This window comes from Pygoscelis adeliae, unplaced genomic scaffold, assembly GCF_000699105.1.
Source record: "Pygoscelis adeliae isolate BGI_AS28 unplaced genomic scaffold, ASM69910v1 Scaffold166, whole genome shotgun sequence".
Classification (NCBI taxonomy): domain Eukaryota; kingdom Metazoa; phylum Chordata; class Aves; order Sphenisciformes; family Spheniscidae; genus Pygoscelis; species Pygoscelis adeliae.
In genome coordinates this window covers 341,732-354,327 of record NW_008825156.1, presented here as the reverse complement: position 1 = coordinate 354,327, position 12,596 = coordinate 341,732, and the positions used below count along the sequence as shown (strand labels likewise).

General features: G+C 39.9%; 1 protein-coding gene across 1 annotated transcript in view; it reads right to left on the bottom strand.

Annotated features, from left to right (window-relative positions):
- Positions 1 to 10,043: 10,043 nt before the first annotated feature.
- LOC103920749 (mucin-5AC-like) overlaps positions 10,044 to 12,596 on the bottom strand; it is a 51,522-nt gene continuing 48,969 nt past the window's right edge. Inside the window, 4 exon segments of the mRNA XM_009328590.1 lie at positions 10,044 to 10,269; positions 10,803 to 10,908; positions 11,523 to 11,580; positions 12,291 to 12,419. Coding sequence (XP_009326865.1) covers positions 10,044 to 10,269; positions 10,803 to 10,908; positions 11,523 to 11,580; positions 12,291 to 12,419 — 519 coding nt within the window.

Genomic DNA, 12,596 nt, shown 5'->3' with positions numbered 1-12,596 from the left:
CTGTGTGATTCTGAAAGCAGCTAGCTATATTTCCTAGAGACTAATAACATAATTTCTTCAGAAAAGTGAAAGCTTTTGGATTTCATTTAAAATATAAATACACATTATTATTAAAAAAATGCTTAAAATAGGTATTTTGAAACTTTAAGAAAACTTATACATGTCAGTAAACAGAATGAAACAGTAGCCTGTATCATGTAACAGAAGAATTGCAATATAATCATCAGTACAAATATGCATTAAGCTGCATGATACAATGGATATTAAGAATGAAACAAAAATAAATAACAAGACTGACATAGCCTCAAGAAATGTAAGCAAGGATAGCATTGCTCTTTTAGTAAGGTGGCAAACAGGCTGTCCTTGCATACATTCTGCTGTTTCCTTGTAAGCAACCTGTTTGATCTTGACAGTCATTACTTTTGCAGTCAGGATACCCGAATTCATTGGTATGACGCATCAGATTCTCAGCAGTGCCAGAACACAGTTTGGCACACCTTACGGAGAGGAATATGTACAGCTTTGAGCTTTTCCTACATTGTCCTGACTCAGCCCATTGTCTAAACTAACAGAATCCTCAGCCTTGCCTGAAGGCCCTGTGAACAGAGCAGAAATGTGCACCAGGCAGAGACAGGGGAGCATCTGCTAAGGCACACAGATGGCTGTAAAATGCAGTACCTATGCAACTTTGCTGTGCCAGGCAACCAGGATCAACCAGCAAAGCTTGCTGATAAAAACAGAGGTTGGAAAAAGGACAGACTTTCAAAAACCAGCTGGAGACATTTATCTCTCTCTTTTCTTTTAACCTTTAAAGAAGCTAAAACCGTACCAAATCCCAGTGACGTTAGAAACTGGACTTCATGGAGGCTGGTGGGGCAGCTTGCTTTGTTCACCTGTGTATAAATGTTGTGTATTTATATCACCTGTATAAATACTGCATGGGGTGTGCTTTGCCACAGAGGCTATAGGAGGGAGCCAGGGCATTGCCATGCCCTGGCTGCAAGGGCTGAGGGAGGCTGGCCCTGGGGCTGCAGCAGGACCAGGGCAGGCCCACTGGGGTCTGGGCGGTGTTGGGGAGCAGTTTGCCACCAGCGCTTTTCCACCCTTTACATGTAATCTCAGGTATGAGTTAACAGGTTACCTTGCTGAGGTGGATTAGCTTGTACTCCACTAAGTTGTTTTGTGGTGGAAAGCCTGTGATTTTGTTTGTGGTGTCTGCTTGCACAAGAGGATGGGGTTGTTCCGCCCCAAATGCCTGTCAGGGGGGAAAAAAAAAAAAGAAGGAATGATTAAAAGAAAGGGGAAAAAAAGTCCCAGGCCTTTCAGGCACAGTTTTGGTTGCTGTCCCAGGAGCAGAAATGCAGCAAGCTTGCCAAGTCCTCTCAGAATAGGTTTGCTGAAGAGGTAGGAGTACTGTGCTGCAGGTACATATCTCACTGCCTTTCTCCTGAAGAAGTGGTGATGATGGTGAATTGCTATCCCTGGAGCTGCAGGTACCCTGCGTGTGTGGTACAGGGCACTGCTTGGGTGGTGCCAGACACCCCTCCGTCCGGGGGGGGCTGCGCTGAGGTAAACTATGCCCAGCAGCACCTGCAAAGGGCTGCATTTTCTCTGGGAGGCAGGCAACACCTCGCATTCAGGCAGACATCATGCCTGGGGGCTTTACCCAGCCTTGATGGCAGCCAGGGAGCATGGCACACCTCAGGCTGGCCACCTTAGATGCTCAGCTGCCAGCTACCCAGGAGGAAGGCATTTCCTGCTGCTGGCACCCCATGTCCTGCAGTGGCCCTGTAGGTTTAAGATGGCGTACCTGAAGGCCACTGGGGGAAGGGGGTCCTCTCTCTATTGTATTTCTCAATATTTCTCAGGACACTCCTGGAGCTCGGTGAGTTTTGGGTTAGGCCCTGGGAAGGACACAACCTCCTTCTGCGCAGCCCCTCACAGCTCCTGTGCTGCCACCTTTTTGCAGCATTATCTTCAATGGTTTGTGACAGCTGTGGTGGTGTTTTGTGTGGGAAAAGCTCTCTGAAGGGAGTGGGTGGTTGTTCTCTTTCCTCCCTCCCAAAATGGTCTTACATCATGGATGGATAGGCTGTGGCACATTCAGATAAATTTGTTTCGTCATGTACTGTGTACTCTGAGCCCTTGTAAAAGGAGTTTTCAAAGAGCTGTGTGGGGCACAGTGTAGTTTGATTCTTTATTATTTAATGGCATTTGTGACTAAATTATGTGCAAGAAATTATTTGTAATACATTGCATTAATTCTATCTTTGATATAAGCTTTCAAAAAACACAATTGCCAGGATTGAAGCAGTTTGCTACTGGGCGGCTTTATTATGGGCAGTTTCCAAATGCTGAGCTTGGCCACGTCACCAGATCAGATTAATCTCAAATCGCTTAAAGTGAATTGACAACTTGAAAAAATAAACCTGCCTTTAGAAAGATGACCCCTTCTTTATTGCTGCTATCATAAATGCAAGAAAGATCATAATTCTCATGCTCTGCTTTGTGTTTGATTCCCAGCATATGAAGGCCTGATGCTCCTGTCACGTGTGCTAGAAAAATCATGCAATAACACCAGTGTGACCATACTGGAATGAGTGAACCAAGGTAGGAGAAAGTCTCTGTCTCTCTCTGGTAACTTTTGTCTATTTATTTATTTCTAACCCTTGTGTGTTGCTCAAATCTGCTTCCTCAATTGGGTAAGTGAGGTGTGCTTACTGAGGCATTTGAGATGTTCAGTAATTTTTTCAGCTGGGGCGGATGAACTGTAAAAAAGAATCTCCAAGCCATTTTTGTAGTTTCCTGAAAGTCTCGGAGATTAGTCACAGCGCATATTTGTATTTTCCTGTGACGTAAATTGAGATCCTGCTAACATCATATCCACTGTAGTTATGTCAGTGTAATGCTGACAGGTTTTTCTGTGTCTCTTGGAGTGCAGGCTAGCTTTGATGGCCTTGTGGCTTAGGATTGCTATTTTGTGTGAATTTCTCCTTCAGGAGTGCAAGAATGGCTTCTTTGATATTGAGGCAAAAGAGCTCATGAGCTTTATGAGGTTCGCAGGAGTTGAGCAGACTTGACCTATTCTTCGCCCTGTCCTTGCAGTGTATTCCGAGCCTGTAGAGCTGAGAAGGGGCAGATAAGAGTAGATCATGTAGTCTTTTAACCAGCTGAAGTCTTCCTCATGCCAAATAAGTGGCTGATGATTTAAATCAATTTTATAGTGCAGTTGTGTCACAGGAGAACTTGTATAGTTTAAGTATAAACAAAGGTTTGGCCCAGATTTTTGCACAAATTAATCTCCACATTTAACATACAAAGGCAATCTGTAAGATCAAGTATTCCTATGCGGTGTGCTTTTTTATTGTGTTCCCTCTGCTGCTTGCCTTTTTTGGTGATCCCACAGAAGCCTCCTCTGTTTTCCCAGGGTGTGATTCAGCAGTGACTGTGCTGGTTTTATGTAGGTACAACTGAGGCTTTGGTCACCCACTGCTATGGAAGGGCTTCCTTTCATGGGTGAGTTCTTGCACTGGTGGAAAGGCACATGTGAATCCATGTGGTCTGATGGCTGACTGAAGTTCATATGCTTTTTGGTGGCATTCCTCCTTTTCCCTCAAGCCCACTGTTCCTCTCGCAAAGATAGTGATACAGAGGAATTCTTCAGGAAAGAATTTAAGAGCAGATCTAATAAATCAAGGATAAGCTAACATGGTAAGGGGCTATTCTTTGTTTATATAAAAAGACAGATTTTGTGAATTTTCAGCTAAATGATTGTATTCTGCTGGAAAGCTTGCTTCAGAGATGCCTTTTCTTCAGGACCTCCAGCTTGCTAGGTTGAAACAAATTTGCAGGCTACTCTGTTATTTCTGGTTAATAATTGCTCTGAATTAACAGGCTCTGTGTGAAGCCTCTGGTGCTAACCATTTCAGACTGAAGATAAAAGATAAATGGGAGGTAGGATTGTTGATGAGTTTGTCCTATATATACCTTTGCTGGTCTTTAGACACATACATATGTATATATAAATAAATATAGAATCTATAGCAACGTAATATACATTTACAGTAACTAACAAGCTTTATTTCTTTTTGTCCTGGTTTTGGCTGGGATAGAGTTTATTTTCTTCGTAGTAGCTGGTATGGTGCTGTGTTTTGGATTTAATATGAGAATAATGTTGATAACACACCAATGTTTTAGTTGTTGCTATGCAGTGCTTACACTAGCGAGGAGCTTTTCAGCTTCCCATGCTCTGCTGACTAAGAAGGCTGGAGATGCACAAGAAGCTGGGAGGGGACACAGCCAGGACAGCTGACCCAAACTGGCCAAAGGGATATTCCACACCATATGACGTCATGCTCAGTATATGAACTGGGGGAAAGCTGGCTGGGGGGCTGCTGCTCAGGGACTGGCTGGGCATCAGTCGGCAGGTGGTGAGCAATTGCATCGTGAATCACTTGCTTTGTATATTCTATTATTATTATTACTACTACTACTACTATTTTATTTTATTTCAACTATTAAACTGTTCTTATCTCAACCCATGAGTTTTCTCACTTTTACTCTTCTGATTCTCTCCCCCATCCCACCAGGGGAGGGGAGAGTGAGCAAGTGGCTGTGTGGTGCTCAGTTGCCAACTGGGGTTAAACCACAACACTTTTATAAAAGCCCAGAGTATATTGGAAATCTGGGAATAGTTTAGGTTGAAAAATTACTTCTGATGGAATCTCAGCTGAGATTGAAAGACTGTTTGTTGAAATACTGCTCATTAAAATCCTGTCTAGGATTACTGAGGGATGGATTATATTGATCCCATAGCTTCCCTGCTAAAGGTAAAGGTTTTTTACATGTCTCTGTTAGATCAAGTGTACTGCGACAACTTCTCTATTATGAATGCTATGCAACTGCACCTTGCCATGAGGTATGTGATTCAGTATTGTTTTGCATTATCTTCTGTCAACACAAATTTAGTGCAATTATAATGCTCATTTCCTGTAAAACAGCAGATATCTGAATAATGAACCTGGATTTCCATTAGAATGAGGTCATAAAGCACAAAAGCATTAATAACAGAGCAAGTGATAGAACTGTATCAGGTCGAATAATCTCATTCTCCAGAATACAGAGCAACCACCAACTAATGTGAATAAGAAAGTTAGTTCTGCTGTGGCAGGAGGTCATTCCATGATGGTGTTTATTATGCCTTTTCCACAGATTCTGTATCAGACAAAATATATTTTGTCTGCCAGTTCTTATATTGTGCCTGTGTTGCAGTTGGCAGTCATGTGCCTCAATAGATGTGACATTGACCAATGCGATAAAAGTCAGTTTTGGCTCCAAACCTCCCTAGAGATCAGCTGAAGTGGAATGAGAGGTTTTGACTGGCTCCTTGCTGAGTGAGGGAACAGCTACAGAGTCCACATATGATATTCTCTAAAACTTAGGCTAGTTCCAAATTTACCTTGGAATCAGGCTCCCCTCAAATATTTCTGGCATTTATTTTTTTTTAAGTCAGTGAAAACCAGTTAACAGCCATGGGGATATCCTTGTGATTAGATTTGGTGCATGTGTAGAAGTAATGATTCAATTTCAGGATTGGCTACTAGACTCATGCAGTTGTCTACAGCATTTTGTGAGGCTTAGTGCATGAGATGTCTATAATTGCTCATGTTTAATGGCTCCATTTTTGGCTGCCTGGACAGCCTTTGCTTCTTAAAACAGAGGGAGGCAAAAGTGGGATTTTATTTGCATGCATGGCTGTAACAGCAGGAGAGGTGTTAGGAGTCAGAGTAAGTTTCTGTCTATTTAAAAGATTTTAACTATGTGAATAATTGTTAGTAACAATTATTGTAACCGTGCAAACATTTGCTGGTTCCTTATAATCAAATTGTAGTTATAAATAAGAGTTATAATGAATGCTGAAAGAAATCTGAGACTCAAGAAGGAAGATAATTTTTGAAACAGTAATGAGCAAAAGAAAATGTGACAGTCATGAGCACTGCATCATTTGCAAAAATGTACTTTCTGTGCATTTATAATTGTTTTATTATTACATTAATAATGTTCAAATAGAACTAGTCTCCTGTTCTATTATAAAACTCTGTTTTAATTTGGCTGCTTGCAACAGACCTGCTCTTTTCTGCAATGGTAGAACAAAACCTTTTGAAGAGGAAGAAAGCTCCCTCCTTTGAGTTGGGTTTTGCTATTATCAAGTGTGGTTTCCATTCTTAAGTTGTCTTTTATCAGCCCTGCTTCTGGATTGTGCCACAAACAATCCTAAGTCTTTCCACAGCTGTTTTCAGAACGTGATGTGGATTAAAAGCTGGCTGTCATGCTTTAACAGTCAAATGAATTACTTGAAGTGGACTCTTAGGCTGAATAGACATGTAATTTCAGGTTATATTTTATATGTTACTGATAATTACAAAGCATAGTTGAAAAGTGATTATTACTGATTTGTTATTTACACTGCAGAGTTTTAAAATGCTGTGTGGAAAAGGGGAAAAAATAAGCTGGTCATGCAGTAGTTAGGCTCTGTAACAGGAGTCCTGAGTGGGGAGCAAGTGTATGAATGCCCAAGGAAGGACTGCTGACAGCCAATATTGAAATGAGACCCGAAACCTTTGAATGTTTTTTGTGCAGTTGGAATAAGTTCTGTCCTAAGTGAATGATTTCTCTGCTGCAATTTATTTGTGTTCAAAGATGATCAGACAAGAAAAAAAAAAATATTAAGTGACATATAAACAAGCCTTGGTATGTTATGTGGAATGGATGCCTGTAGATTCAAGAGTAAGTTGAGAGCAAAATTTATCTTAATGATTTGAAAGTAAGGCAATAGTTATTATGTGGCTCACTTTGAAGTGCCTTGAAAGAAACCTTTTTGACAGAAAACCTTTTCATATAGGCTTGTAAACTGTGAGCCTAGAGCCCTCTAGTGTTAATGCTGGTGTAATACACACTAATTACACTAGTATAGTTCAGTGTGACCTGCACAGTATTCTGACCTGTGTCAATAAAGAGCTACCAAGCCAATCACTTTCTTCCACCTAAATGTTTATTGACTTAATTATTTATCTACGGTTTAAAAAATTGGTGATTTATTTTTGAGAGATATAACTGATCTCATTCATCCCAATTTTTAGAAAGGTTTACTTTGGAGCTATTACCCAGTCTGTGTCGACAATAACTCAGAGCAAAGACAGGACCTATGTAAAGGAAAATTTAGGAAGCCTGTAAGGCTGGCTACTGTGGCTACTACATCCACTGCAACTCTGTTTTTCACTTACTCCATGTCTTGTTTCAGTGAGTCCCTGCAAGTCCTTCCACTTGCTCTTTCACGCCCAAAGCATGTTGTCCCTGTTCTCCTTCTCTTGAATTGAGGGTTCCCATTTGCTCTTTCCCAGCATCATCACTGTATCTATGATACAAATCCTTCCTACTCCAAGGCAGCATCTCCAGTACGTCCTCAGCCACAGGTTCTGCGTGCCTCCATGGTTTGCCCTGGCTTATGTTTCCCTTCATTGTTTCCTTGCCTCCTTGTCTTTCCATGCCAGGATTAAAGTCTGTCCATTCCTTTGCTTCTCTTTCTTTCTTTTTTTTTTCTTATGCCACCAAACTCTAGGTTGGTTTTGGCCTCTGCTGTCCCTGTCATTATCACCTCTCAGTCTTTCTATGTGCCACATACTGTGTCTCTCATTCCCTTCTTCCTCGTCATATTAGTTTTTTCCTCTTTCAGTGAGTTCTATGAAGTGGCTGGTGTCACAGACTTAACATACACAGAGTTTTCCAGGGAAGAGGGTAGCTGCTGGGATGCTGAGATACAGGCTTTGCATGGAAAAACAACTAATAATCTTGAAACAACATGCAGGGAATCTGTTATTTCAGTGGGTTAACTGTGGACAAGGAGCTGTTGTGGACCAAAGAAGTGCATAATAATTGATTTTATATTATAGACAATCTCTTTTCCTTTCTGCAGAATGAGTGGGAGAAGAAGGGAAGGCCAGAGAATCTGTCACTCACCGAACTCGTCATGAATTCAGTAGTAGTGCTGCATCAGGAAGCCTGATGGGTTAGATGGAAAGGAGGGAACAGAGCAAGTATGCCACCTGGGGCCCCACAAGAGCCTAAGGACTGGAAAAAACAGACAGTGAAGTAACAACTTGTCAACAGGTAGCTGGGAGGAGGTAGGGATTTTTGCCAGCAGGAAGTATGACGTTACTAGTGATCCTCAGGGACAATTCAGTGCTCACCTCTGAGTGGGGGAGTATATGGGTGGGTCGTTAGTGTTCTGTGAAAGAAAAACAGGTGAGAAAGCAGCCTAAGCTGCTGCAGTGCACCTACAGAAAGCCTATGTTGTTACCCTGTTACACCCTCTACTGAGCTGTCCAAACTGTAGGCTAGGAGAAAGGTCATCATCTTTAATTTTTTACTGTTCCCCCTACTGATCCTAGAGCAGTAATTTGTAAATTGTGTAAAACATGTTGCTTGGCCTTATACAATCTACAGTCAGATCTGTGGTGGCTGGTTCAAAGTATAGTGTCACTAAAGCTGCATAGTAACCTGTCAAAACTTGTAGATTTACAGCAGTGCAATTTCAGGTTCAAGATTTATGCGTGTTGCAGTGGGCTCTAAAATATGAGACTAACTGGTCTGGAATACTTTGGATAGTTTCTGCCTGTCAGGGAAAGAACTTTCAGAGCCACAAAATATGTACAGGCGCAAAGATGTGCTTGCTTACTGGAAGCTCACTAATTGATAGCATCTAAGTGATGTGCTTGGATCACTTTGGTTTTGAGTGCCTTTCATTCAAAGCAGTATCAAAACTCTATAGGGGGTTAGGTGCCACAGTCTAGATTGACATTTGACCTAGAGCTATTGAGAAATGGCTGTAGTAGGATGGGAAGCAAATATTTTATGGGGCCAGCAACTCTCATGTGAGGGATTCAATGAAAAGTCAAAGGAGACACGCTGTAACATGCTTAAAATTTATTAATAATCATTACTTTTTTTCATAAGGAACAAAAATAAAACAATATTCAAAAACAAAATAGAAGAAAATATACCACACCCAGATGACACGACTAAGACTAAGAAATGGGATAACATAAATTCTGAAAGAAATGACCCAATAAATCAATTTTCCAAAAACAAAATAAATAGCAATGGTTCAACTTTTAAAAGCTTCCTAGGAAAGAATTTACATTTTTTTTTATTATTATTATTATTATTATTATTAACTTTTGTTTACACAATTTTTTTTTATATGGCCTTGTTGGCAAATATATATATATTTCTGTAAACAGTTAACCACAAAACAAAAAAAATTCCATATTTTCGTACAGTTACTATGCTGACGGTGTTATGTAAACAAAGAATAGTGTGCAGCAGCTTCTCATGATAGGATTTCTTTCTTTTTCTCATGAGACTATATAGGGAAATATGCCCATCATAAATTGTTCAAAATATTGAAGTTTATAGTTTTGAGGAGGTATGGCTTTCTGCAGTCTACGTTTTCCTTAATGCAAAAAGAAAAATAAACACAGAGGTACAGTTTTCCTTGGGTTTTGTTTGTTTTCCAGACTTTAGCTTTTGATTTGTCTCAATGAACTGGAATGAAAATGTTATTAAAAAGGTCAGTCTACATCAATGGAAATATTAGATGTTGTCAAGTGTCTATATTATGCCACCACAGGCAAGCTTCAAGCCAGAAAAGAATGTTGTTCTCATAATAGACTTTGTGCAAGTGTAAATCCAGCTCTCAGTCTTATGGTACGGCACTTCTCAGAAGACAAACAAACTAACAGAAAATGTCAAAATGACCTTATGCTGTACCTCTCAAGGTGCAAAAGAAAAGACGTGAAAAACAATGGGAGATATATTGGTAATGAAAACTGAAATAATGTAGACAGACATATTGAGTTTGTATACAGAAAATATCATCTGTTCATCCAAAATTTTAGCTGCTTTTGACACTTGTGTATTTTTTCAAGGTTTTTTTTTAGTCTTATGTTCAAACCTTGTTCGACTTCTTTCCTCCAGTTCTAATTTTAGACATTCACTTGTTCCTGAGAGGCCTTTATCTGGTCTGTTGCCTGTTGGGTGCTGGCTTGGGGAATGCACTCAGTGCTCACACAGCTGCATTTCTCCACATAGGTGTATGAGTGATCACGGTAGGTTCCATCACTGCATGTCAGAGTCACCTTTCTTTGGCTGGCCTTGATTTCCTGACAACACGAGCATTTATGTTCCATCATGTTTGCCTCTGGAGAATATCTGGTTGCAAAACCAACAAAAGAGAAAGATTCAGAAATTATGTGAGAAATACCACTGCCCCTCCCACCCATTACTAAATATAACCAGAAGTTGCATGCTTGCATGTGGGACTATTCATCAATATTACCATTCTTACAATATTGTGGTGAAATATGTATGTTGTTCCTCACTGTAAAAATGGATGGATCTAGCTCTTCACTGAGGCACAGAAAAAGTAAATTAATTAATCCAGATCACATATTAAGCCAGTCCAAAATGAGAGAATAGTGAGAAACAAATAACCTCACTTTTACATGGGCAAAATCAAAACTTGGGTCTATTCACTATTATACTGAACAGGCTGTTAAAACATTGTGAGTCTTGAGGTAATTAAGCTAGTACAACATCATGTCTGTTAAAAATACTAGTTAGCATAATGGAAACAGCTGATGACTGGGTGGATGTTGGACATGTTAGAAAATCCCTTGTGATTTGCTTTATGTAACTAAAGTGACAAGTGACAAGAGACCACAGTTATCTTTTATACCACTTACCGTGAGTAAGCATCACAGCTGCCTTCACAGTATGTCATCTCAACAGGTGCAGGAGATACACATCCATGATATTTGATGACAGTAGTAGTATTGTGCTTCATACAACCTGAGGTTGTCACAAACCAAGGGAAAATAGGTTAAAATACATGTGCATATAAATAGGTATCTGTGTATGATAGACAGCCTGTAGTAAAAAATGGAGATGGAGGGAGCTGAAATAGGAAATTAGGTCACAGTGTATTTCTCTCAATTGCTAAGGGCCAAATGGTGACTCTTGCTGCTTGTGTTATCAATGAATGAAAAACTCCCTTTTGCTTATGCAACTTTGGTGCAGGATGCATAAATAAAGAGCAGTACTGTAGCAACTGCTCAACGCACACCTGCCTCCCAGGACTGGCTTCACTTTCTTCCTTGAAGAGAATGTCTGTATGGAAGTTGGGGAATAGTCATAGTCCTCTCCCTCTCACAAAAAGGCTAACTTTTAACAGTAGGGGATGGGAAAGTTCACCATATCCATGTTTTCCAGGCCCTAAAGTGCATGCTGGAAATGTTCTGTTCCTTTCTTTTTCCACCTGCTTCCTTTCTCACCCCAGTGTGAGGCAGAGGTCCCAAACTTGGTCTGTTCAACTCTTCTGTCTATGCATCTACCATGCAAGATGGACTAATATACCTAATAAGACACATATTATCATTACTTTTAACAAAATTATCATTACTTACTCTTCTGTTTTGGTTGGCACTCTTTACAGCAGCCATCGTCAGATAGCTTGACGTCATCCTTGAGTGGGAAAACAGAAATAGATAACTGAGGTTTCATATCTACATACTAAAGCAGAGACTTTCCCTGCTTCCTAAGTTTCTCGGGCACCAGAAAGTTCTTTGTATTGACATGGAACATAATTTCAAGCAAGGCTAAATATTAAGGGCACATAACTACTTCAATTCAATATTAGTATGAGTTCTTTGAAAGCTGACATTGAGGGGGACTGGAACTGCTTGCTGTAATCAGAGTTCAGTAGTAAAATTTCAGAAATAAGGCTTGTAGTACATGTGGGGTATTTTGAGTGACCCAAATCAGTATAGGTGAAGGATTATGTCAGACAGGGTAACACAATTAATGAAATAACTGACTCCCCAGATGTATGGGGCTGGTGCTAATCTACCCTGAGCTATATTAAATTGAATGATGTTGTGAACTGAAGTAGCTTATTTTTCTTCACCTTTGCTGTCAATAAGTGAATTCTAAAAAAGAATTTATAATCTTAAATAATTTAGGAATAAAAATCCCATTTTTTTCAATAAGATTCATTTTGATTTGCTATTCTGAAATAAAATTTGATGGGGACCAGATTCAGAGAGGGTAAAATGAGAGCTACATCCTGTGTGATGCTTCTGCTAGGTATTTTCCTTGAACACCATGATCCTTCTATCACTGGTGTTAGCCACTGCAACATTTTAAAACATGAGAACTGGTAGAAGTGTACTTACTGGATCACAGTCATCAGGGTTAAAGGGAGGACAGCTTTTCTGTAAGATGACTGGAATGAACTGGTGATCATATTTTTCACATGTGTAAGTTGTACAGTTATCACCAGGTAGGTTCCAGAATTCTCCAACCTGAAAGTAGTTAAAATTAAGGTGAATAAAAATCTTACATAAAAATGAAACAAAAAACTCCACAGTGTCTTATCATTGCTGCCTACTGCAGTTTGATTATTCCGAACATTTTCCTTGAATTTCAGCTGATAGTTGTCTAACATGAGAAAAGATGCAGCAAATAAATATGACAAAGAC